Here is a 26,001-nt window from a genome sequence, read left to right on the forward strand (position 1 = left end):
TAAACTGAGTCCCTTTAACTCCCTTTCCTACTCTGCCTGCCAACACTTTGGGCCCCAGCCAGCTGGACCGTCATCCTCTGTTGATATCCTAAATGCATAGTTAGGAACGAGTGCATTGTGGTTTGCATTATTTCATTTGTTGTTTCTGTGATGAGTTCTTATTTCTAGAAGCAGCATTTTCTTCCCGAGGTTTAATTACGTGGGGTTTTAGTAAATGAAAACCTCTTTTATTGATAAACAATAGCAGATAATGACAGTGATAAACATATTAGTTAAAAGAATACATTTAACGTTAAGTGATACCAATTTTTTCCCCATGGAGTATGCTTTCCAAGAAAAAATTCATTGTTTTGACAGAAACTTTGGAAAAAATCTTGTTTTGTTTTGTTTTTGTTTTTTTTTTTTAAAGTGTGCCAATGTCAATTGATATTATTCAGCTACCCTCATTTGCTTGGTTCAGAGTTCTTCTCTTATTTAATTTATCTGTCTTAATACAGACCTCACCCAGCAGGGAAGCTCCTGAGCTTTTGCAGATGTATTTATTCTGGTCTTTTTATGAAGTGGGTTAGCGAACAAAAAGTGGTTTCCAATGTACAATTTGTGTTTGTAAAGTTCCCAAATTATAGCCTGGCCCCTTCATTGTGCAGAAGGAGGGGTTTCCTCAGCACTGTAACAAAAGCCAGGCTGTAAGGAGGCAGCATTAGCACAAAAAGGGTTTTGCAGCAGTGCTGATCAGCATAGAGTTTGATACCTGAATTTTGGTTGCTCTGGAATGATGAAGACCACCAACCTCAACAGTATCTGCTGTTAACTGGGAAATGAATGAAACGGTACGTCTGCTCTGAGCCTGGGGAAAGGATGCCTCCCACCAAAATTCTGTTTCCAGAAAGTTATTCATTGACATACTTGATTTGTTCACGTCAGTTTTATAGAAATTCTTTAGATGGTACCTCTAATCAGTTAAAATAGCCTTCACCTTTAATTTGTTTCCTATTTGTATGAAATCCAAGTATACACTAGTTAAAGCAAAATAGCAATAACCCGCTGACAGTTAGGCGTGGCCACCTGCCTCTTCTATCAGTCTGACAGTTTTCCTTTGAAGTCAGAGACAAAACAGCCACTGATTTGAGACGGATTGTACTTACATGATAGAAAACCACTAACACCTAGTGGTTTTTTTTCTTATCTCAACACTATATGCTTTTAGGAACTCTGACTTCTAGGTCAAAAGAGACAAAAGTCTTACACATTTGGAATCTTCTCAAAAAAAAATCTCTATATATTTACGTAGAATACAACTAGTTATGCTAAAAGTATGTTTCTAATAACCACTTTTAATCCTGTTTGGTAGAATGCTTATATAGTTAGATCATGGTATTCAGATTATAAGCTTAGAGCTGTATGTCTTTGCAAGTATGTCTTGTGGGGTTCACTAAGCTGACTTACCAATTTTGCAGTCTTCCGTGCCATTCCACGAGGATACCTGCCTGTCTGTGTGATGCACCCAGTTTACAATCAGCCTCACTTTACAGAGCAGGAGGAGCATTGATCACACCAGGGTTCTCCCCTACACAAGACAGAAACTCAAGGCAAAATTGCCAGCATCTCTTTTTTTTTTTTTTTTTCCTTTTTCTCTTGGTGTGAAATGCAATGGGCAAAAACCCCACAGAATAATCACGAAGCAATGATGGAACTAATTCAACCTTTTCAAGAGTATTACTTCAGAAAATATAGTCTTTCTTACAAATAAGAAAACATTTAGTAACAAAGGTCCAGGAAAAATCATTCCTCTTAGTTGATGTTCTCTGGATCTTTTTTATAAATTGGTGTTTCATGCGTATAAAAAGCTAGCATTGCAAATAATTGTTTTTGATAAATTAATTCTTAGTGAAGTTGACATAAAACAATTTTAGTGGTTCTTTTGGAGCCCTGTGAGATGTAAAATCCTTGGAAAAACTTCTCTAAGTTTGCCTTGTCCTTCTGGTAAATATCTCCTAAACAGCATAATTTCCTTGAGCTTTTGGAGATATATGGTTAGTGTTGAGATGTCGTGCAGCATCAGTATGAGTATACCAGCTTATTTGCTGTGAATTGTTATAGTCTAGTAACAAACTGGCAATCCAGCTGATCTGGCTGAGGACCTTCTGTACTCATTTAATTCCTCAGTATTCAGTTTATACATCAGTGAGGTAGTAGCTACTGCATGGATTTCTCAGGCGTGTCCAATGCTAATTATACTGATTACACTAAATTCCGTGCAAATTCTCTTCTTTACTGCAAACAAAAGAACAGTGAGGTCAGCTCTGACGCTCTGCAAATCACACCTGTCGTGTTTGGTGGGTACAGGAGGGATGGTTGAGGTTATTCTTTCTTTTACTAGCATAGATCAGGACAAATTCATTTGGATTCCTCTACATGTCTACTTCCAGGTGAGGAGGCTTACTGGTCTACTGTACAAACCAACATACTCATTCTTACTCTGTATTTATATTACAGTATTTGTGCAGCCTTCCTATTTCTGTATAAGGCAAGACTGATGTGTGGGTGAACAAACCCCCCTCGTCTCCTCTTCTGGATGTTTGGACTGATATTTATAAATCTTTACACTTTTTAACCAAAAGACAGTTGCCAAACAAGCCACTACTTATTCCAAAAGGCACTGTGGATGAGAATAAATTGAAGGAATGATAAATCCCTAGATAGATTTTTGCTCCTGTGTCCATGTTACTGTGCTGGGACACAAAGCAGCTATTAGCCTGGGCTGACCAGCTGACTCAGCAGGGTGGGGGAAAGCTTTGGGTGTCAAGAGGGAGACAAAGGCTTTGGAGAATACAAATGGGCTGCAGCCACAAATTTGAATAAGAGTATAGCCCACTAGGAGAGGCAAAAATGATGACAGTTGCCAAAGATTAAATATAACATTCAAATCAAGGTATTCAACTGTTTTATATAATAATATAGTACCTATATACACGATCTGGCAGACAAAGTATGTTGGTGCCTTTTTTTTTCATGGGAGGAATAAAAGCAATCCCTTTTTCATAACTGGAGTGAAAAAAATCCTCTTATTTTTCTGTTGATTGGTTATCCAGCATGAACTTGTGAGAGAACACACACTGGTGTGGAAACAAATCTTGGGAAGACTGAAGTGTTGTTCTCTGTTTTTTCCTCTCCACAACTCCAGAGAAATAGGGTATTATATTTCCAATTCAGAAAATGCTTAAAGCCATACCTAACCAATTTACTGTGTCAGTGCCTGTAATAGCTATGCTCTGTAACAGAGGGAGGAGACAAGATGGTGCGTCAGCTTCCTTTTGCAGAATTATGACTGTATTTACAGGACGCAGTAAGTTGTTATGTGCACTGTAGAGCATAGCCGCTGCTAGAGTTATCCCAGTGGCGAGTGTGGCCCACTCAGTTATCAGTTCAGTTTTCTGGTACCTTTTCCACTTAACTGATTTAAGTGACCTATAATCTTGAGAGCCTTGACACTGTCAGTACAGCTAAGGGAATATTTAATGACTATCTAGAGCTCTAAAGATATACTTGTATCATACAATTATGATGTGTCTGATTTTACCCAATCCTTTGATTTACTTCCAATTCACTTAAAAAGTAAAATAACCTTTCTCTTGCAATGTCATTACACAATAAAAAATGGATGCTTTGGTTTGAAAATGTCAGAATAATATATTTGATGACTTACGGAAATAAAAATGCTAATTTGATAAATTTGGCATGAATTCAGTGATAGTTTCAGCCAACCCAAATGTACATTTTTTGTGAAAAAAAAAAAAAAATTCTGTCCAGCTCTCCCTGCATTGCTGTGAAATAAGTACAGTGAAATTATAAGGAGGATGTTTAAAACTGCATAATAAGAAAATAAAAATCTACTGCCAGCAAGTTACCTGTCATCTAGCTCCTAGGCAAATAATAATTTACATCTATGTGGGGTCTTCAAACCAAATACTAAATAGCATTGACTTCATTCATGTGTGAACACAAAGTGTTACCAGATAACTAACAGATGACATTGTGACAGCAATGTTAAAAGAGCTTTGAAGAAAAAGCTGGGATGTCCAGGTGAATGTTCTTCTGGGCAGAATATAATTACCTTGGAAGCTGGCTGAAGATGAGCAGTAAATAAGTGAGGTTAGTTCTGACTTCAGGACTGTGGTTTGGTAAGACAGCTTGCAGCCGTGAGATGGGAGGTACTGATCTCTCAGGAGCTCGCACTGGCCATACAAATTCCCTGTAAACAACGGGATGGGTTAGCATTGTAGTAGCTGACTTTTTATGCCAGATTAGTGTGCCCATTGCGTGGAGGGTCAGGTGTTGTCTGTCCCTTGCAGCTGACATAAAGCTGGCACAGGCTCCAGATTGCACGTTCATTGTTGAGGCCAGCACAACCATGTGGTTGGTCAGTGCCCAGATTTTACTGACTGTGGAAACAAGGCCTGGCTACAGAAAGTCTGCAATTCACCCAGCACATCTCCAGATGCCGGTGAGACAAGATCCGTTAGGGCTCCACACTAGCCAATATGCTGAAGAGTAAATTTTGACTGCTTGAAGGCTTGAAAAGTCCCTTTGCTAACTAAATTATAATGTGACTCTATAGCCCAAACCTGGCCACATGAATAGGTCTGAAGTAAATGTTTCTGAAATGCCAGTTGAAGTGTAATGCAGTGTATCTAGTTTGAGATAAAACCAGCACTTTTTCCATCCGCCTGTCTATGTTGAGTTGTGCAAACCTCATTAGAAGTTTTCTTTCAGGAAAATTTAATTAATACTGGTGCAGAAGATTCTGACTACTCTTACTGTACTTTGAATACGGTCTAGTTCAGTTTAGCATAAGCTCAGATAGTTAAGCAAGACTGAAGTCAAGTGAACTATGCCTGCACCATAATTAGGATGTACACTTTGGCACACTTTCTTTAAAATTACAGCAGGAAGCCAAACCGAAGTGAACAATGGAGATAAATGAAGCATAGAGACATACAGTGACTCAGGCAATCCCTTCTTCCTCCTCTCCTTCTGACCAGTCCTCACAGAGCAGTTCTGCTTTGGGTCTTGAATTTAATTGGAGCCCAGCACAAACCTTCCCAATGCTTGTAAACCTCTCTTTCAACTGGAGCTACTTGTCCATGCATCTTTTCATGACAGCCAAACTAGTTATCATTGCATGTCTTCCCAAATGACAAAACTTGCTTGTCTGCCAAGATAAAAAATTTGGAAGGCTGTGAGGTAATATAACCTGTGGACATCTATTGTATTGATGTATCTTAAGCACTATTACACAGAGCTCTGCTAGTGACTTGAATTCAGAGTACGTAATTTGGTAGCTGGCTGAAGCCAGGCTGGTCTTTTCAGACTAATATAACCCCATGCAGGAGTCGGAAATTATGTGACTGGCACAGCATAGTTTTTGTAATGAAGACTGCCGCTCTGTTAGCGTGATTTTACTTCTTGGGTGAAATTATTAGAGAAGCTGGCAAAACTAGCAACGCAGGAAGCTGGAAGTCCCCACAGCTGCTGGGACCAGCAGGTAGAAGACTTGTTAGAAGAATGACAGCTCGGGGCCATGCCTTGCACTGCCACTTCCCCCATACCCGCGGTCTTCCACCCTCCCCAGGAGAGCACAGAGCAATCGTGCAACACCCAGGCAGTTCTTGGCCCTTCTGCTAGGCACATCATTAGTGGCCTAATGATACGGACCTACAGAAATGGGACTGGCACCGCTGCTTTTATGAGGGTCAGCCATAGCCATCTCTTCTGTTCAGGAACAACCTGGTTCAGACTTGGATAACAAAAAGTCAGTCCCACTGGATCGTGTTATTGGCACCTGTACTATCCATTGCGTTAAATGGACTGGCCCAGGATCTGATCACAGTCCCCTGCACGTAGCCTGGTGCTACTCCAGAATTACAGCAGACTAAATGAGATAAAACTTTTGGCCGGTTGCTTTCAATTCTTTAGCAGTCCTTTAAAATCACAAGGTTTTGCTGCAGCTTTTCCTGTTTTGGTGGAGGGACTCCTCCAGGTAACCAGCAGTATGGCACAGACACGTGGGTGCTAAGAAATACACATTACCAAACTCAAAGTAGTTTAGAGATGCAATACAGGCTCCTGTTGACTGCAGATGGATAAATAAACCATGACAGGTAAATAAAAATAGTAGGCTATTACCCACTGTAAACTAGGAAAGCTGTTTTTGAAACATCCCCCGAGTAGGAAAGATCACTGTCAATATCCTTCAAGGAAGTCTCAAAGGTTTTGTTAGAAGCTTGTAATTCAAGCCATATTTGCAGCGTGAATGTAGTGTTTGAAAACTTTAAATGGCATTTCTCTGCTAAACAGCTAAGTTTAAACAGCATGCTGCTTTTCTATGCAATTTTTGCAGTACCTTTTGGAACAGTGTCCTGATCAATTGATATCTTATGTGACCCATTACTTAAAGCAACTCATTTTTTATTTTTAATCTTTGCTTTGTGTGTGTTTATATCTGTGTGGAAGCCTAAGACAGCATAAACCACTGCCTATTTTAAGCAGTTTAATATTGATAGAAAACAGATTTAAATTTTCCAGAAAACTTTCTGAATTTTCATGTATTAAAACATATCTACATTGGAAAATATCACACAGTTTATTCTGATCTGTGAGGAAGTACTAGCAATCTCCTAATCTGATGTGAAGAGGCTACTGGAAGTTCATGGCCATGGGGAGAAGTGAGGCTGGTGGGCAAAGGAAATCTTCTGCTGTGTGAAAATGCATTTAATACGCTTGTTCTTAGCCTGAAGGAGGAACTTTATTAGACTAAGAACAATAATTTTATTCCTAAAGCTAAGGAACCTCTTCTTTTGTGCCTGACATCTAACTTGGCTTCTTGATGCTAAACAAACAAACAAGACATAAACGATGAAGTCCTTCATTTCAGAGTGGCCACTCTCCTGGTTGCTCATGGCCTTGAACTAGTGATGTGCAGTCTGTCAGTTTTCTCTTCTTCTTTTTGGAGTAGAAATAGAAGTTCAGTAACTTTTAGGGAATTTTAAATACATTTTTGTTTAGTTATTACTAACTCTTACATTACAAAGAGTGCCCAGGTTGGGCTTTTGAGGAAACAGACTCACTTTCAGCCCCCCCTTTTTTTTTTTTTTTGCAAAGTTCTAGCACTATCTTGGAATAAGTTGCTTCAGGATATAAGACCACAAACGAAACCATGTTTTTTAAACTTCTGTTGGGCTTCCTTTTGTGATATAACAGTTTTAGGGGGCAGAAAAACAAATCCTGGTGAAATGTGCCTCCAAAGCACAAGATTCAGGTATCCTCATTCCATAGTCCTGTCTTGGCTACGTCTGCATAATTGCTGCTACAATTTGAATTCAATAAAAGCTTTTAATTGGTCATCCTCCCAAATGTTTTAGAAATGTCATTCATTTTCATATATGCTTAGAGATCTGTTGCCCTAACATAATTCTAGCCTGATACAAAAGTCAATTACACTAATTGTTTAGCAGGAATTAACCTCTTATGTATCATCAGATTATTACTGCTGGTAGGTTCACTTTGCAAAGATCTGTTCCTCTCCTCTATCTGTACATAAGCAATGCCAAGCACCAGCACCTGCAAGCCTCAGTACTGGCTTGGAAAGAACTACTTCATTGCATTGGAAACAGACATAAATATTGAATATACGTCTAAAGCGATTGGAATATTGAAATATGCTGCAAAAAGACAGGTCACCTTCAGGTGCAGAATAATGATACCAATTTTCTGATTAAAATTAACTTTGCCTTAAACACAATTATCATTAATGAAGCATATGGTTATCTGCCTATTGTCAGCCATTAAAATGATATTGAAAGAGCTTTTCATCAACACATTTCAAAGTTTATGCTTCTGAGGTAATTCTGAGGACACACACTCGTATCTCCATTTAAGATTGGTTTACGCAAGTCCACTCAGAAAATGGAGTGATCTGGATGATTTGGGTATTGTAACTGAAGAGAGGCATACGTATATGTGCAGGAGCCAGCTCAGGTGTTTCTGAGACGGTGCTGGAAGGTGAGCTCCCAGGGGAAGTTCTAGGCAGGTTCTAGGTCAGCCGGAAGAGTGGTAAAACCCGGCCAGGAGAACAAGGCAGAGAGGTTGAAAGGGAGAGATTAGCCAGTTATGTTTTTGTCACTGGCTAGAAGAGGTCTTTGTAATTTGAGCAACGAAATATTTTCTTCTGTTCAGAAAATCATTATTTGTAAGTGAAGAAGGCTGCATTAGAGGTGTGCAACTCCCATGGTCAGTTTTCCCTCTGAACTGAAGTCACAGCAAAGCCCTGGGTTTTCACAGATAGCTCATGTCAGAGACTCATAGTAGGATCTGGAGACGATTATGCATAGGTCTGGAACCACTGGGGAGCTGAGAGCTCAGATGAGCACAGGCAGTGAGCACCGTACTAACTGCAGTGAAGGAAGAGATGGGAACAGGCAAATCTGACAGTGGTGCTAGAGCTCACGTGTTTTTTTCAGACTATTTGAAGGACTAGGTGTCTGTGGAGCAGCCTCCAGCTACCAGCTCTTTTCTCTCTCCCCAAGAAGCAACCACAAGAACTGAATCAGAATATTTACAGACACTCAGGATACTAGCTCAGCAATAAAACAGAAACATCCAGTGGCAGGTTCACCTGCATGGCTCTTCAGCCATCCTGCCAAAGCATTCCCTGAAACTTCCCTGAAATGTCCTAGATGGAAATTCTCTCCATATACAGAAATGGTTTGTTATGTTTAAATCAGCATGGCATTTTTCACATCATCAGGGTCATATATTTAACTTAAGAGTTTTCTTCGGCACAGAAATGTCAGTAACAGGCATGAGGAGCTGCACAGTTAATTTTTCAGGAAGGGCAAGTAGAGTCAGTGGGGGGAAAAGAGCAAGCTAGCAGAAAACCTGAAGGCATGATGATAAAACTCTGGAGTGTGCTATGTGCAGAAGTCAAGCGTCTTTCAGTATTCAGTCGCCAGCTGGAGAGTGTGATGATACAGGGGAGAAAACTGAAGCCATCTAAAATAACGTGAGGCACAGCAGACAAAATAGTGGTGTTACAGGAGCGGTGTACCTACTAGTTGAAGTAATTTTGTGTGTGCCGAGACCACCGTGTCTCAGCTACAGTAAAGATAGTCACCTTTGCTGTAAAGTCTAACAGAGACAATTACAGTTTTCCCCTTGCAGCTTGTCTCTAGCGGGACGGGCCAGTGAGATAAGGAACCGAAAGTAAAAACCTACGTAAAGACAAAAAGGTTTTCTGTAGCTGGGAGTGCAAAGCCACGGTCCTAACCTGGTTTGTTGATCATGACTGGTGTGCTCTCAGGCGCCCTTCCATGCTTCGCCCGTTTGCTGTACAGGCACACAGGGTTAAGTCATTACATCTTTCAGAGGGTCCTTCCACCCGGGACAGCCCCGCTCCCGTCTCCACGCCTCAGCGGGAGGGGCGGAGAGCAGCGCTGAGGGCAGGGGTTACTCGCGCGGGGACCCGCCGCGGCAGCCGATACTGGCCCACGCAGAGCTCACAGGAGGAGGGCTTTTTGTTGCTGCCCTCTGCCTATTTAAACCAGGCGACAGCACTCCTAGGCTCGCCGGGAGCCTGGCGATACCACGCGGAGGGAGGCAGGGAGGGCCGCGGCGGCCAGGCCGGTTGGACGCCGAGCCGGCGCTGAGGCGGAGGCTGCGTCCCAGCCCGGTGCAGCGCGCCGGCAGTCTCGGCCGCGGTGAGTGCCCCCAGGACGGGGTCCCCGCTCGCTCGGGCCGCGTCATTTCTGGCTCGGGGATCGGTGGGGTGCTTTGGAAGGGGAAGAGGGGCGGGGGAAGGCAGCCCCCGGCCGCCCGGCGGGGCCAGCCTGAGGACCGCGGCGGGCCCCGGGGTAGCCGAGCAGCCGCGCGGCGGGGCGCGGGCGGGAGCCAATGGGGGCCGGCGTGGCCCCGTGACAGGCGGGGCGGCCGCGGCCCCCGCCGGGCGGCCGGGGCGGGGAGCCGGCACAGCGCGCCGCGGCGCTCGGCAGCATCCCCCGCAGCGGCGGGGCTGACACACGCCTCTATCCTCCTCTCCCACGGCAGTCGCTCGCACACGCCTCGCCGCGGCGAGGGAAGGCCGGCGGAGTGGGGGGCGCCGCGGCAGACAAAGCAAAGATGGCAGGGATCCTCGCCTGGTTCTGGAACGAGCGGTTCTGGCTGCCGCACAACGTCACCTGGGCGGACCTGCAGAGCACGGAGGAGGCCGCCTTCCCGCAGGCAGAGGACCTCTACCTCGCCTTTCCCCTGGCCTTCTGCATCTTCATGATCCGGCTGCTCTTCGAAAGGTAACGCCGAGCTGCCCTCGCCGCCCCGGGCTCGGCGGGGCTGGGCGGGCCGCGCGGCTGGCGGCTGCCGCTCGCTGAGAGGAAGGTTGGCTGCCCGGCGTCCTCCTCCCGCCGCCGCATCTCTCCCGGCCTTGCCGGGCTCTTACGTTTTCCCTCCCCGCTCGGTCGGTTACGTAGCGGGCCCGATGCACGAAGGTGGAGGGGCTCGGAAGGCAGCCGGCGCTCCTCTCCCGCTGCCCGGCGCGGGCGCTAGGAGGCGAGGTCTCCCCGGGAACCGGCGCAGCCCTGCCTGCTCCCCCTGCGGCAGCCGCTGGTGCCAGGGGGAGAAGGGCTCTCCGGAACCTGTGCGAGCCGGGGCCTGCCCGCCGGCGGGCCGCGACCCCCGGACTGCGGCGGGGTCCTGTCCTCCCCCCTCAGGGAAGCCCCGCAAGAAGCGCTTGCGGGGACGGGCCAGGGCGGGAAACTGTCCCGGCAGGCGAGTTTGCCATGCCCCCCGCAACAGGGCAGCCGCCGCAGGGTCGGTCTCCAGGGTGGAACCCGCGGCGAACCCGTGCTGCCCTCCCGCCGCGGGGCGCCGCAGGCCTCGGGGCGGGACTCGGCCTCACTCCCGCCGGCGGCGCGAGGCGCTGAGGCGGCGGCGGTTAAACCTGGAGCGTCAGGTAGGGACGGGGAAGTTCGGTGGCGAGCGCCGGGCTGAGGGGAAGGCGTGTTGTGTCGCTGAGCAGAGCTTTGCCTGGCCGGTTGGTCTGGTAGCGGTGCGAGCACTCCCATTTCTGTCAGGGCGTAGGATCCCGGTGAAGAAGCGCTCCAGGCGCCGTTCATCTGCGAACCGAACTCGCTGCTCGTTGAGACTGCGTATTTTGAAGTCGGTGTTTCACAAACATGAATACGTATATCTAAACACAAGGCGTCAAACTAATGGTTGGTCAGCAATGACCGTTTATTTTCGCTGAGTGTTTCCTTACGGGCATTGACAGAGGCCGCCTGTCACGCGGAGGCAGCTGAAGCGAGGCGGGCCGCTCGCTTGCGCGCGCTGCTGTGCTGCCTGGCAAAGGTGGTGTTCCCTCCGTCTGCAGGGGAGCAGCAGGACGGGTCCCTATGCCGACACCTACGTGTCTTCAGTGCTCCTTTCTTAGGCCATGCTATTAGGGCAGTCAAGGAAGAGAACAGAAGACCAGGTGCCAGGGAAAGGCTGTAAAAGATCCTTTAAAAATGGTAAAACAGCTGATCTGCCAGGTAGCACTCCGCATCTCCTAAGTGTTCCCTCCTCCTGCTTAGAATATGGCACCTGGGACTTTGGTTTGTGAGAAACTTGGCTGTTTTCATGACTTGGTTGAGAGGACCGTATTTGTTTTGAGAAATAAGCTGTCGTGGGCTGCTGTTAACTGCTGTGTTGCTTTACAGATGTACCGAAAAAAACAGAAAAAATTGTGGTCTGCCTGAAAATCTGACGTTATCAAAAGTTGATGTAAACACTTCTCTGAGTTAAATACTGCAATACAGTTACAATTTGAGTGCCAACTGTTATTTAGATGATGTCAAATCATTAGTCAATTTGCAGTCTGTACAATGTGTACTTTCGAGCGCTGAAAGTGGGTGCGTGATGTTGCATCTCTTGCCATCTGAACTGCGATATGTATCACAGCAGGGCTGTGTTTAGATGGAGGAACAGTTAGTCAGGGAGACAAGTTCAGCCTAAACTTACAATCAGTTTGTTTCTGCTAGTTCAGATGTGGCTGTTGTTAGAGTTACAGAGGCTGCTCTGATTATTTAGTAGTCTGTATCTTCTCCCTTTGGTTATTTTTCTTCATTCAATTCAAGTAATTTTTAATTTTGCAGTAGATGATATTTTTAAGTGTTAGTTATACAGATGAGGAAAATCAGTAGGTTTTCATAATTCTCTTACGTCCTTTAAGCTAATTTTGAAATTTAGATCTGGAAATGCATTCTGCTAGCCTGAGAGTAGGTGAGAGACCTCCAAAAAGGTTTTATTAACAATTACTTCAGTATGTATTTTTTCCTTTTTAATTTCAAATCGTTTGCAAACCTCCACTGTGAGAGTAGGATCAGTCTGTTTTGTGTGGGATTAATCCACATGGCACGGTACAATTGTGATTTTTTCATGTAGAGCATTTTATTAAAGCAGGCTGAGCAAAAGTGACTGGATCTGCTTCCATTGATCAAAGCAAGTCTTTGACTTGAATGGGGGAAAGATCAAGCCTTATTATTGCTTATTAGTAATTTATTTTGTCAGACCTTTATGCTTTGTTGGGAGCCATGGAAATGCCTCATGCACTTCATTAATTAAAGGCTTGGAATTCTTTCAGCTGATAAAGCTCTACAGGATCTGTAAGGGGAAAGAGGAATATCTGTTAAACTGGTAATTTTTCATTCTTCTGTGTATTAAAACAGCCACTTTTTTTCCTTTCAATATTCAAGTTGTGGATGACTGGTGTTGTACATGCTACATCCTGGAACAAACTTCTGCAGATGTGTAACATTTCCCTGTTTTTGCAATGGTAGCAAATAAAGAAAAAAAATAGATGCTGTAATACATTTTTTTAAAAAAGCAGGTCTGCTTTAAATCCATGGTTGTACTGCAATATTTGTAACATCAGCATGTTCTCTGTTTTGTTTTGTAAGATACCCAATACAGGTGTTCTTAAAATTTTTTTATGCTGCTAGGGAAGCACCACAAAGTGTTAAGATTCTGATTATGTATTTTACATCCATTATTTTCAGACTCCTTCACAGCAGCTGGCTGCTAGGCTGCTGGAGCAGTATGGTTTTACTTCCCTTGCTATGAAGCGTGACTGCCTTCATGGATCTTCACAGTAGTAGGCAATATGGTTCGGGAGGAGCTGTGATTTGGACTTCATGTATCTTTGCTTACAAAGTTCTTGATGTGTCTGGGGAATAAAACTTGTCATACTAAGGGTTAAGAGTTGACTTAATTTATATTCTATATGCACATATATTTGTGGGTGCAACTGAAATGACAGAACTTGGAAATTTTGTTACGTACATATTCACTTATTATTAACAGAGTTAATCCCACTGGGATTTTCTTTTTGTTACTGGTTTGGTGAATCAACTAACCAAGTAAAGAAAAGAATCTAGATGCTTCTGAATTTTTTTTTTCCATTCAAATCAACTACTTTTTGTTGATTTCCTTGTCCTACCATACCTGACCAGCACTCTTGAATGAAAGGAAAAAGTAGATTAGAACATTAAGTGTATGCTGAATCACTCCAGCACTTGGATCTGATGATGATGAGTACTCTTGAAATAAGCTTTCCTCTGAGGTATAATCTCATAACCATGAGATTTAGTAGATCTATCTGCTGAGGCCATCATAGTTATGGATGAGGCGCTAAAATACCTTAACAGCCTTTTCTCTTTTCCCTTCCTTCTCATTAATCTCTTTCTTTACACACAAAATACATTTTAGAAAACTGTAATAACTAAGAGCAAGGATAGCATTACCTAGTAATTTGGAAGATGGCAGGAGTTTAGCAATGCAGTGGTAATGTGGGGACATATTTCTTCATAGTATTCATCCATTTTGTGTGTCTTGCTACTTTTTTAAAGGCATGTAAGCAATTAAGGAACCCCTCCTGTACTATACAATGCCTTTGGCTATAAGGAGATAACGTAGATTCTCAATAATACCAGTCTCTGTCTCCCTGGATCCTTTCCAGTTCTAGTGTGGGCAAGACAGGTTAAAGCTAAATTGAAACTGGTCCTACTAATAGCAGGGTGTTGTAGTTTTGATTGGCATAGAAAGATAAATATTTGTTGTAAGGAAGAAATTTTTCACAATGAGGGTGGTAAAACACTGGCACAGGTTGCCCAGAGACATGGTAGGTGCCCCATCCCTGGAAACATTCAAGGTCAGGTTGGATGGGGCTCGGTGTGTTTGTTGGACACAAAACAAGAGGGTAACACACCTCTGCTTTAGAGACTTCTGTCAAGGAAGAGTTGGCGGAGTCCTCCAAAAGAAGTGCTAACTAAACAGATTTCCGATGTGGTCCAGCAATCTTCTGAGTCAAGTAGTCTGATATTTCTGCTTTCTTTACGCTTGGCTCATCTACTCAAGTTTCTCATATCTCATCTTTGCATAGTAGTTGCAGTGTACTTCATTTCCCACACCTTGCAAGCAGCAGTTTGGGCTCAGATCTAATGAGAGCGCTCGATAAATCAGCAAATTTAGGCTTATAATGCCTTTATTGACCTCTGGCCTTGACATAGGGGGTAGTTCTTAAAGGTGAAGCTGGTGTTCCTTAGTTGATGGAATGGCTCATATGGTCAGGAATAGCTAGATTACGTATAGGAACAGCACTCCAGTTGTGCTGATATAAACTGAGCCAGCCTCATCATTTACTCTCAGTCAGATCAAGATACTCTAGACATTGAGTGTATGGAAATTCATGGCTTTTGTATGACATTTTGCTTTTATAATGGTAATTCAGACTCAGAGGTAACATCAGCTGACTATCATTTAGTATGACACAGTAGAATTCCTAGTGGATCAGGGTGACACAATACAGTGTGTGTGCACATATATTTTGCTAACGGTAAAAATCCATGCAGGTGACAATACATTAAAGCCTTGCAAGTGTTTCTGGTATGTGGTGTATACAAACAAATTTGGTTTTCGTAATCCCCAAGACATCTAGTATCGGTGCTTTTTTATGACAAGGAGGCTAGACAGGATACAGAATTTGGAAGAGAGTGCACAAACTTGCTGTATTTCCAGCAGCCCAGAATGTCATCTGGGGAGGCTGGGTGGGGCAATGATCATGATTTCTATCAAAACCTGTTTGTAGGCTGTGGTATTTGTAGTTTTCTTGCTTAGTTTGCTGTGTGTTAGGCGAAATCTGATTGTTCTGGTACAATTCATGTGTAAGTGAATAAAGATGTTCTCAGTTTTTTTTTCTCTGTACTCTTTTCTTTTTTAATAAGTTGACCTGTAAGGGGTTTTTTTTTTGCTTGATTACTGTTTAATGAATGCTTAATTCAGTTGAAATGGAATAGAACATTGAAATTGATAACTTCCTATGAAAAGACACAGGTGAGGTAAAGAAAATAACCAAAAAAGCTATTTCTTTTAAACTTTAAACAAATTTCTTCTTAAAATAATAACAATAGAGCATTAACAGTAAATAGCTTTAAAATAAATTTATATCTTGCTGATCCATTTCTCTGTTTCTTTTCATTAGTTACTAATTTTCTGTCATTTATATTTTCCTTTATGTAACCAGTTTTTGCTTCCTAAGGTTGCAGTGTTTGAGCTTCAGCCACTAACATAGATACCTCACGACGAAATGATTGTTTCTACCTGGAGAGCTATTGTCTGTCTTGGCATGGATGGAGCTCTGTTTTACCATCTCTGACCAGTGTGGCGTGTTGATTGTGTCTGTGTTGGCTGGTACACATCTCTGTTGTGTAATGCAGTTGTGTGTTCAGATGTAAGCCGAGAGCATTCCTTTAAAAGGGAGTGGAGTGGATAAAATGCATACTATTTAAATGTCCTTCGTAAAGGACCATTTATAGATGCATATTAGTGCCAATCTCAAAATCGGCAGTTAAATGGGAAATATGTGTTGAGCTCTAGTAGAGAATGCCATTAAAATGGATTTCTAAAATATCCAGGTGACAGAAGCATGACAGCCAAACCACAACTTGGCTGAGGGAAAGTTTCAGTGACAAGTCACTAGTGGGTACTGGGAGCCTAATACTGGGGCAGAGCTGCCGTTAGTGGGGTTTTGGCTGAGAACAGGTTCCAGTTACTGTTAGAAACTCCCATTCGGTTCCTGCCTGGATTCCTGCAACTGCATAGTTACTTTTGGTTGTTCCTACTTCTGCCTCTGTCTCTGATTAACAAGCATTTGCTAAGAATTTGTTCTCAGGAAAAGAAGAGCTTCTGATATGCTGCCTGTCTGCACATCTGCAGACCAGTGTCTTGGTCCATACAAAGTATTTAGTAAATGAACATTTGGGGAAATCTGTTCCCTTGACTCTATGTCTGTTATCTGTCAACAGGGTAGAGAGGGAGGGGATGCCTGAGCTAAGCAGTGCTTACTTGACCATATTTGTGTTTTGTTTTGTTTTTTCCCAGCAGTTGTTAAATATCCCATGCCTACAGTAGTTTGACAGTTAATTAGCCTTTGGGTTTTCTCTGCCTGTCTCAAGGTAGTCATGGAGTTTTGGGAAGAAAGTTAAAATTACAGCATAAAAGTATGTAGCTTTCATAAGTGATGTAACATTCTATAATATTCAGTAGTACGCTTAAGACTGTAGTTGGCACCTTACGAACAGTCAGATGCATATGATGTGTATCAACAGTTCCTTGGAGGTGTTTATCTAACACCTTGATTGCACTATGGTCTCCCACACCAGTGACTCACTTCACTCATTGGGCACTTAAAGATTTTGGGGGTGCAGCAGAGATGGGCATCCAGGTCAAGGGAAAGGAAGAGAAACATGGGGGTCTGATCGTGTGAAAGAGGAGGAATCATTGATGTCTTGCTTTAAGATGAGCAATGTTTCTGACAATCGGATGGGCTGAGATCTTCTGTCATCTGCAAGGAACTCTTTTTAGCACATGGTCCTTACAGAAAACTAACTCTACACCATCTGGCATCCATCAGTTTCTCACAAGGATGATACCTTTCTGGTTATTCTGAAGTAGTCAAATTGTGGTGAGAGAGCTGGAGTATTTAGCATAGCCAGTTATAATCTTAGAGGTGGTTTTTATAATGCTGGTGGACCTGTAACACAAAGCTGTGGCTTCTGTACCAAAACCAGAGAGTAAACTGTAATGATTTGGGTTTTTTTTTTCCCCTGTGTAGTTACTACCTCTCATAATCACAAGTTTTGTGATTTGTAAGCTGTTGTACTGCTGAGCAATTGTGAAGCCTCATGTAACTGTTACTGATCTAACATAATCAAATTTTAACTCTCAAGGTAATTGTCTGTACAATTACTAAGGGTGTCTAAGAGCTGTAAAGAAGCATAACATCCATGTTGTATATTTTAAAATATGTAAGAACAGATATATTTGTATATTGGATATTAATTCAAGTTACCCTTTGCACAGGGATGAACAGAATGCTAACGTTCTCCAGACTACCTTGTATTAATGAAGTATCTTTCAGGTTCACTAACCTAAAGCTCATTTTAATATTATAAATTATGTACTTTAAAGTTTGGTCTGAAATTATGAAAAGCCTTCTTTGCACACACAGGTCACGCTAGGATGGTTTAAGCAATATATCTAAATCACTTTCATTTTTTCTTGGTGTGAAGGCAGTAAAAGCTTCCTTTTAATAGTATCTTCTCTGCCTTGGTTTCTCCTGTAGGGATGGGGGGGGGAATAACCTATAGTACTACATTTAAAAAAAAAAAAAATCTATCTGACGTAGTTACACTGGTGCAAAAACGAGAGGTTAGAGCCCAGAGGGTGTTCATTGGCATAAAGTCTTAGATTGCTGAGGCTATTTGAGTATTTGTGTGTGCAGTAGTATTTGTCTATCCTTTGTAACAAGCTACTTGCTCTATTTTTAACAGCAGTGGGATGACCCAGAGGAAAAGTGGCTCATGTATTACATGTGGTGTCATCACATCTACTCATTGCCTGTTTTCTGTCCTTTGAGATAAACTTAATGTTTTCTAGTTCCTCAAACAGAAGGAGAAAAAGGCTTGATAGAAATGATGCTGAAATCCTCACTTTAGAATTGGGATCTCTTCACTCCCTTTTTGCCTCTGTTGCTGTCTGAAATCAGTTCTATACGACATTGCATAAATACCTGAACTTTCACTGGGACTGTCCTTTACCGCATCTGTGGGACTCTCATCCTTACTGAGAAGAGCGTGGAACTGGAGGCCACTCTCAGCTTCTACTTTGCTGTGGTGGTTGGCATCCTGTAGTCGCACAGAACTTTAAACTATGAAAGCTGCTTTTGCACCAACACTGTCTACATGGACAAATGGTACAAATGAACGTAACTGCCTAGGCTAGTGAGAGATGCCTTCAGGCAGTGGCAGGGAGTTGCTTACTTGGGAATAAGAATGTGCTGTACAGTGCGAAGTAAAGGGACCCTGCTTACTCAAAAGCAGCTGCTGATCACAAAAGTGAGTAATGTGAAAATAAGATCAGAGTGGCACATTGTAATATCCCTTGTGCTTTCTTTTGCTTGTGTCTGTCGTGACTGTGTGATGTATCTGTTGCTGAGAAGAATGCAGTGGCCCACACAGCTGAAGACAAACTGCCTGGTGTGCTGTTGTGAAGAGGACAGTCCAAACAAGATGCGTTCCTTAAGAAGTACAGAAGTTAGCCTTGATATGGCAACTGCTGAAACTTTGTAGGTGGGCAGCATAAACATGAAATGCTAGTCTAAACCTGTGGGTATTATAGCATGACAAAGCAGACAAAATTAAATCTACATGAAATGAAAGCGAGCTGAGAGATTTTGGGGATGGTGGGTGAACTTAGTTGGTGAATGCATTTCTCAACCAGGAGAACACCTGCTCAGCTGGCGATCTGGAGGGCTCCAGCCTTTCACCAGTTCACCGCTGGGGCTGTGGTTTTCCTGGGCACTAGTGTAGCAGATGAGACTAGTGAGTCATCAAGTCCAGAATCCTCCTTGCAACTACTGAAACCAGTTGCTTCTGTTGAAAACAAAGTTTTAGGCAATGAGTGGGTCATGAGAGGGAATGTGCCTGTTGACAAGCTTTTCTGCAGTTGTCCATTAGATTTTCTTGAACTTCCCACTGTTTACTACTCGTGGTTGTCCAAAGCATGCTGCTAGACAAGATGATCGGGTCCAGTTGAGTGTATTTATTCCTCTTACAGGCATCATGTTGGAAAGAAGCCATTGAGAAAAAGAAAAGCAAGCGGTTAGACCACAAGCAGGAGCGTGTTTTGTATATATTGAAGCAATAATTTGGTGGTAATTGCGTGGTTGATACTTATCTGTCAACTTTTCCCACACACCTAGTATGAGAGAAGGGAGAGAACTGATAAGAGAGTTGCCTGAAAATATGAACAGTTCCAGCACCAAATGCTCCCCGGGATTACAACACCCATTGTACTAAATTAACTTTGCAATGGTTGTATTGACGTGATTATGACAAATTGAACTGCAGATGGAGTCTGGGAGTGCTGGTGGACAAGAAGTTGCATGTGAGCCAGAAATGCACCAGCAGCATTGGGGAAAGATTTGCCAGCAGGTCAAGGGAAGGGATTATTCCCCTGTACTTGGTATTGGTGAGGCCCTGTCTGGAGTGATGTGTCCAGTTTTGGTCTCCCCTCTACAAGACATGAACATACAGTGGAGTGAGAGCAGTGAAGGGCTGCTAAGATGATAAGGATTTGGAGCATCGGACATACGAGGAGAGGCTAACAGAGCTGACAGTTCAGTTGAGAGAAGAGAAGGCTCAGGGGGATCTCATCAGTGTGTACAAATACCTGATAGGGAGAGTAAAGAAGGCAGAGCTAGACTTTTTTTAGTGGTGTCCAGCAAAAGGACAAGAGGCAACGAGCAATTGATAGGCAGTAAATTCTATTTAAACACAAGAACTTTTTCTGGGATGATGGTGAAACACTGGGACAGGTTACCCAGAGAGGTTGTGGAGTCTCCATCTGTGGAGATATTAAAAAAACAATGGGGCGTGATCCTGCACTAGTAGACTGTGCTATGAGTAGAGGGCTGGAGTTTGTGATCTCCAGAGGTCTCTTCCAGCCTCAGTGATTCTGTGAAATCATAAACCTCATTAAATGGCGTTCTTTCACAGTGCAGGGCTCCAAGGGGCTCCTGGGATCCTGTGTCTGTATGAGGTGTGTAAACTGTATTGGAAACCTGAATAGGTGAGGATTAGGTTGAAGTTCACTGTAAGCCTGCAGGAGAAACCTAATTAGGGCAGAGCACATAACACTTGATTGACTGGACATCTGGATTTTCCATTTGCTGTAGAATGGGTCTTTTGATTTTATTGTAGTCTGGCATGTGAGCAGATGGGACGTGAATCAAGAAATAGATGCAGACCTCCTCTATCTAAGACAGGAATTACCTTGTGGGTACCCAAAATGAAGTCTGAGTTGTTATGGTATAAACACATTCTGTTCCCTTCTAGGATCAATACTTTGAGTCTCCTACAGCATTAAATTTGATTATAACAGGCAATTTTGAGGATAATTTCAGTTTTGTTCCCCTTAAGTTGATTCTTCTCCACACTGCAATATCTTCAAGATAATTTTGTGTTTGAAAAAATTTCACAGAAAGAGGTACTTACAAGACAAGGAGTAGTGATCACATGCCTTACTGGAAAAGCTTTTATTTCCTTTGTGTTCAAGAGTAAATCAGCCTTAGGAAAAAAGGAGAGAAGCTGGTCTTTAGTTCCACATTCACCAGTTGTTCATATAGGTAATATATGTATAGTTGTAAATATATGTACATAAAAATATGTGTGTGATACTGAGTAATTTATGCACTACAGTGGCATCATATCACTCTGATGTAATATATTTTTTCCCGCTATTTTATTAAAAATCATTAAATTAAAAAAATCCTTAAGAGCAGCTGTAAAATATTGACAGGTCTACAAAGTGTGATATTTCAAGATGTCAGTTGTTGGGGTGATAATGAAGCAGTTTGATATTTGATAGAAGCAGCACACTCTATATCCTAATTAGAGTGTGTGCTAACCTGGAATTGTTATTTTCTAGAGCATTTATAGGAAATGTGAAAAATATTTGGTTTACTTGAAGTTTGGAATGAAATGGAAATTTAGAAATGTCAAAATTTCATCGGGAACAGATGTCCTGACTTTCAGCCAGCACTGATAAATGATCTGGTTACAAGAGAATGATGTAGAGATAAAAATAAGATCACTACAGCATTGCCAGCCTCCAGAAGCATACACTGTTGACCACTTCATAATGTAAGAGTTTGTATCTGTATGTGGTTTGGGTTTGTTGTTTGTTTTCTATTTCATTTAAGAAAAAAAAAATCTCTGAACAGGTTGATTTTCTTGAAGATAGGCTGATAGTTTGCTAGAATCATAGCAAGAGTTCAAACCTCTCTAGCCTGGCATTTACCTTCAGTTGTCAAGTGCACTAGCAGAAATGGAAAGAGACTACTTCATTTTGCTTACTCCTACATTGAGAGGTTTGAAGAGAAAGTAGCACTTTGTATCCCTCACTGTAGCGTTGCTTGTGTATTGCCTTGTTTCCTGTCAATAATAACTCGGGCATAACACCAGAGTGGCTTAGGCGTTTAAATAATTTTTTTTCTTGGTGCGAATGCAATAAAAGTTTCCTTTGAATAGTATCTTCTCTGCCTTGGTTTTTCCTGTAGGGATGGGGGGGGAATAACCTATAGTACTACATGTAAAAAAATAAATCTATCTGACGTAGTTACACTGGTGCGTGCAGTAGTATTTGTCTATCCCTTGTAACAAGCTACTTGCTCTATTTTTAACAGCAGTGGGATGACCCAGAGGAAAAGTGGCTTTTTTTTAAAATAGTCAAGTAAGGTGCCTTAAAGAATAGAAAACTGCAAAGTTATTTTAAAGTATTTGCGTTCACACTTAATTTTAAGTGCATTTTAGTTAAATAATTTGCCCTATTCTGGAGGATGGATTTAGTGGTGCTACAGGGTTTTTTTGTGGTTTTTTTCCTTTGTTTGTTGTATTTTATTACCATGCTTTCATTTATAACTCAAAACATGACAGCCATCGTGTCTTTGGAGGACCTGGACTGTATGAATATACAGCTAGAATTGAGGATTCTGATAGTTTCACATCTTCTATGGAAGTTGCCTATTAATGATTCAGAAAGAATGCATTGTTTTGGTGCAAAGCATATGATTCATAACCTACTAACTCTCTCACTTCTTATTTTACAGCTGTGCCCCCATCTCAAAATAAATTTCCCTTACACGTCTCAAATTAAAATTAAGGTTTATTCCAGTATTTCTTGCTATGCATCTTTCTGATCTTTGTCTCTTCTTCTATGTGCCCCATAAATGTTTTCTTGTCCTGCATCTGCTGCCATCTTAATTTTTCATGTTATTTGCCCTTCTGCCTCCCTTTGAACAAAAGCTGTCTATCCATGCATGATGTTCTGCAGAGCTGCTGGTGGCAAACAAAGGTAGATCTGAAGTTCCTGTCTTGAGGTTTGTCCATTGCTGCCCAGCTCTTCTGTATGGAAGAGGCAGCAACTGAAATAGAGAGGAAGCAAAGTCTTTTGCCCCTCTTCAGTGCTGTTATGGTGTGTAGTGACTCTATCATTCAGATGAGCTGCTCTTCCATTGCACCTTTATTGAAGAGCTGTGCTAAGAGCATTACAGACTCCTAATTTAGCTTTTAAAATGGCATTTAATTGTAAAAGCAGCCATAGAGGAAGGCTTTCTGAGTGCAGTGGTGTGTAAGAGATGGGTTTGGGTTGGGGAAGGGTTTCAAGATGATCCTAATTTTATCAAAGATCTTTCTCAGTTTGGTGGAAAAAGAATATGTCTCTCATCTTAATCGCAAAACCCTCTTAATAAATAAGTCTTTATTAGGAGAAATCACAGCTTCTTTCATGTTTTCTTTCTACAAAGTCCTGTATCCATATCAGGAAATATTCCCTAAAAATGGTTTGGAAATAGCGCAAGTGCATTGACTAAGAAATGACACTATCTGCTAAATAATCTGCCATCCTCTCCCAGCTCTCAAACTAGAGCACAACACGATGAGAAACCATATACAGGGAAGGAGGTAGCTATCAAAGCAAGGATGTTGCCAACTATGTGATCCATAAGGTGATTCACAGAGCAAGGAGAAGGTGACCTTGATTTCGGTCCTTTATATCCAGTGCTTTGTGTACAATCTCCAAAGGATGTCTGCTTCCCTTGAATAACTGTGGTGGACTTAGATCTTGGCTAGAACAGGAAGGTGTTATTATGTATTGCTGTTTTATTTTTATTTTTGTTTGTTTATGGTGGTGGCTCTCTGTCTTGGGGAAGGCTTTTTGGAATGAAGAGCCAAGGCAGTAGTTTCCCCCATCTTAACTGTTGTTCTAGTTGATACAGTTCTGTGTAGAGATTCCAAATAAAAAGCTAGATTAGTTCATCTTTGTATACAAAAATGGTCTTTGGAAGCCAAGTGTTAGTAGTTGCATCTGGTTTTCTCCTTCAGACTTGTGTTAACTTCACCTGGGGCTGCTGTGAATCTTTTCCACTGCTTTAGACCTGCCTGCTGCACATGAGCCAGTAAATCCAAGTCATACATGAAAAAATAAGATTACAGTGGTCAGTGTTTCTCATGCTTCCTGCCCAATGACATCCTACAGTTTTCCTGTGAAACATCCTGGAGTCTATACCTCAGACTAGCTGTCTGTCTTGGAATATTAGTGTTTGCTTTCCTATATGAATTTTAATGTAAAGAGTGCATTAATTTTGTGAAATTGTATCTCTATGCATAAAGAGAGCTTTGTCACACAGTCATCTGATTATTTGCATACTGGTAAGGTCTGCTGGTGGTATAAATCGGTTTGAGGGTGGTCAGACTGATTTATACCAGTTGAAGATCTGTGTTACTCTTGAATATGGTTTATTTACTCACAAAGGTCCTTAATCTGATCTTCTGCCGATATAAATTAGACATTAGCTTCTGCTGACTTCTGGTGTTATACCAATGTAAGACCAGAAATTCAATGTCATTATGTATGGTCATGTGTAGCCATCTGATTACTGTTTTAGTAATTAAGAAGCAGAAGCCATTCGATCTGTACACCTATGTAAAAATCAAGGAGAGAGAGATATATATATATAAAGTTATTTCTTTTTAAATTCCATTTTTCTTTCCTTGACTAAGTGCCATGTTTCCCCCTCCCCCATTTTTTTCAGGACTACTAGTATGTGTGCAGGCATGGAGTATTGTTCTGTCTGAAAATCTCATAGATCACATAGAAGGTTAGTTAACATTTGATGTTAACTGGAAAGACTTAACACTTTTTTAACTGGGCCTCTGCTCCAGCATGATGTAAGGTCAGTCAAAGGGATCATGTGATAGCCTTGCTACTCCTTCCCTCAGTCCCTTTTGAACAAGAGCGTCTCTAATACTGACTAAAGGTGTCAGGTCTGCAGTTCAACGACAGATGAGCACCTTGTGGACAGCTTTCTTGTGTCCTGCCCGGTTCTGCTCTTGCACAAAGCTACTTTGTGGTGAAGAAGAAGGTCTGATACATCTGTGCAGTGGTTGTACCTCCTGTCAATAACGTGTAGGGTGGCCTGGAAGGAGTATCATGTTGTAGTCCTAGCAGGCAGTTTGCTGCAGCTGTGTTGCTGTCAGTCCACACGGCAAGTAGCTTAATGTGAACTCAGGTGTTCTGTGTAAACTATAGTCACTCACAGAATTACAATATAAGCATCTATTAAGAGCTTTGTTAAGTACACACAAAACAGAAAAAGAAAATCCTTAATGATGATGGTGTTTGTTCCACATGTGATGATTTTGTGTTTTAGAGAGTACAGCTGGGGTGTGTGTGTATATATGTGGATATTAAGTAGATTATAATGATGACCTCCAAGACTGTCTCAACAAGTCATCCTCTCTGCTTCACAACAGGGTGCTCTTTTTGCCTTGCCTGGTAGTGCTGCAGGTATTTATTTATATCGAATGACATAAAGAAACCTCTGAATGAATACACTTGCATAATGAGAAGCACACTGGATCCACCCTGTATTTTCTTACAGTTCCTCTTTAACCAAGCTCTCTTCAGATGAAGGCTTGACAAATGTCCCCCCACAGCTTTTCCCACAGAAGCGCAATTATCAACCAGAAAGCTTAAATTGCAGGAGTGGTCTCTGCAAATTCCAGAACCTCCTCAACTCCAGCCTGTGGGACAGTGATTGGAAGTATACCGGTCTGGTTTTGCTGTTGACATTGGAAGAGCAAGGTTCCTGGCCTCAAGAGATCTAAGGCTGAATCTTACAGTAAATAATGTGCTCCTGTTTTTTGCTGATGACTTTGAGTGATCTATTATGTAGTCTTTAGGGCCTGGGATCCTTTTTTATAATATGAGCGTAACAACAGTAACTGCTTCTTGCTTCTAAAATGTTTTCACATTGTTTGAGGAGAACTATCATGAACAGCAAAAAGCTTTCAGAACTTGCTGCAAGGTGAGCCATTCTGCTGAGCTCCTAGCTCCCCTTCCTTGGACAGTTAACAGTCTTACAGGTGCAGTTGCTTCTGTTCTGGAATAACTTCAAAATGTCGCTGCGATATATGAGGATAGAGGGGAAGAAGGAAGATAGAAAATTTCATCTTCAAACTTGAGTTTTCTGGGATATTTTTCTCCCCATCTCTTAAATAAGGCTAAGTATAAGGTCCCAACTGACAGTTGCCATCAACTGTATGAAGCATCCACTGCTAAAGAGATGCCATTAAGCACTCATTCTTGCTTTGACGAGGAGAGACCTGGAACAAGGTGAAATTAACTACAAAATACGCGGAACTTGTGGGAAACCTTATCAGAAATCTATTTTGGAGAACCAAAGTCTTGAAAAGAGGCACTTGCAGCTATAAGCTGTAGCAGCCACTGGAGAGTTTGTTTCTTTTACTGCTCAGCACCTTCTTAAATATTGTCTTGCCTGGAAATTTTCCAGAGTAT

At 42.1% G+C, this 26,001-nt stretch overlaps 1 protein-coding gene across 1 annotated transcript in view; it reads left to right on the forward strand.

The window, feature by feature from the left end:
- Window positions 1-10,173: 10,173 nt before the first annotated feature.
- The window catches only part of CERS6 (ceramide synthase 6), a gene marked incomplete at both ends in the record, with an annotated part of 128,436 nt that continues 112,608 nt past the window's right edge, over window positions 10,174-26,001 (forward strand). Inside the window, one exon of the mRNA XM_082001705.1 lies at window positions 10,174-10,343. Within this exon, the coding sequence (XP_081857831.1) occupies window positions 10,174-10,343 (170 nt within the window). The remainder of the gene's footprint in view (window positions 10,344-26,001) is intronic.

This window comes from Phaethon aethereus (genome assembly GCF_964289735.1).
Source record: "Phaethon aethereus genome assembly, chromosome: 6".
Classification (NCBI taxonomy): Eukaryota; Metazoa; Chordata; class Aves; order Phaethontiformes; family Phaethontidae; genus Phaethon; species Phaethon aethereus.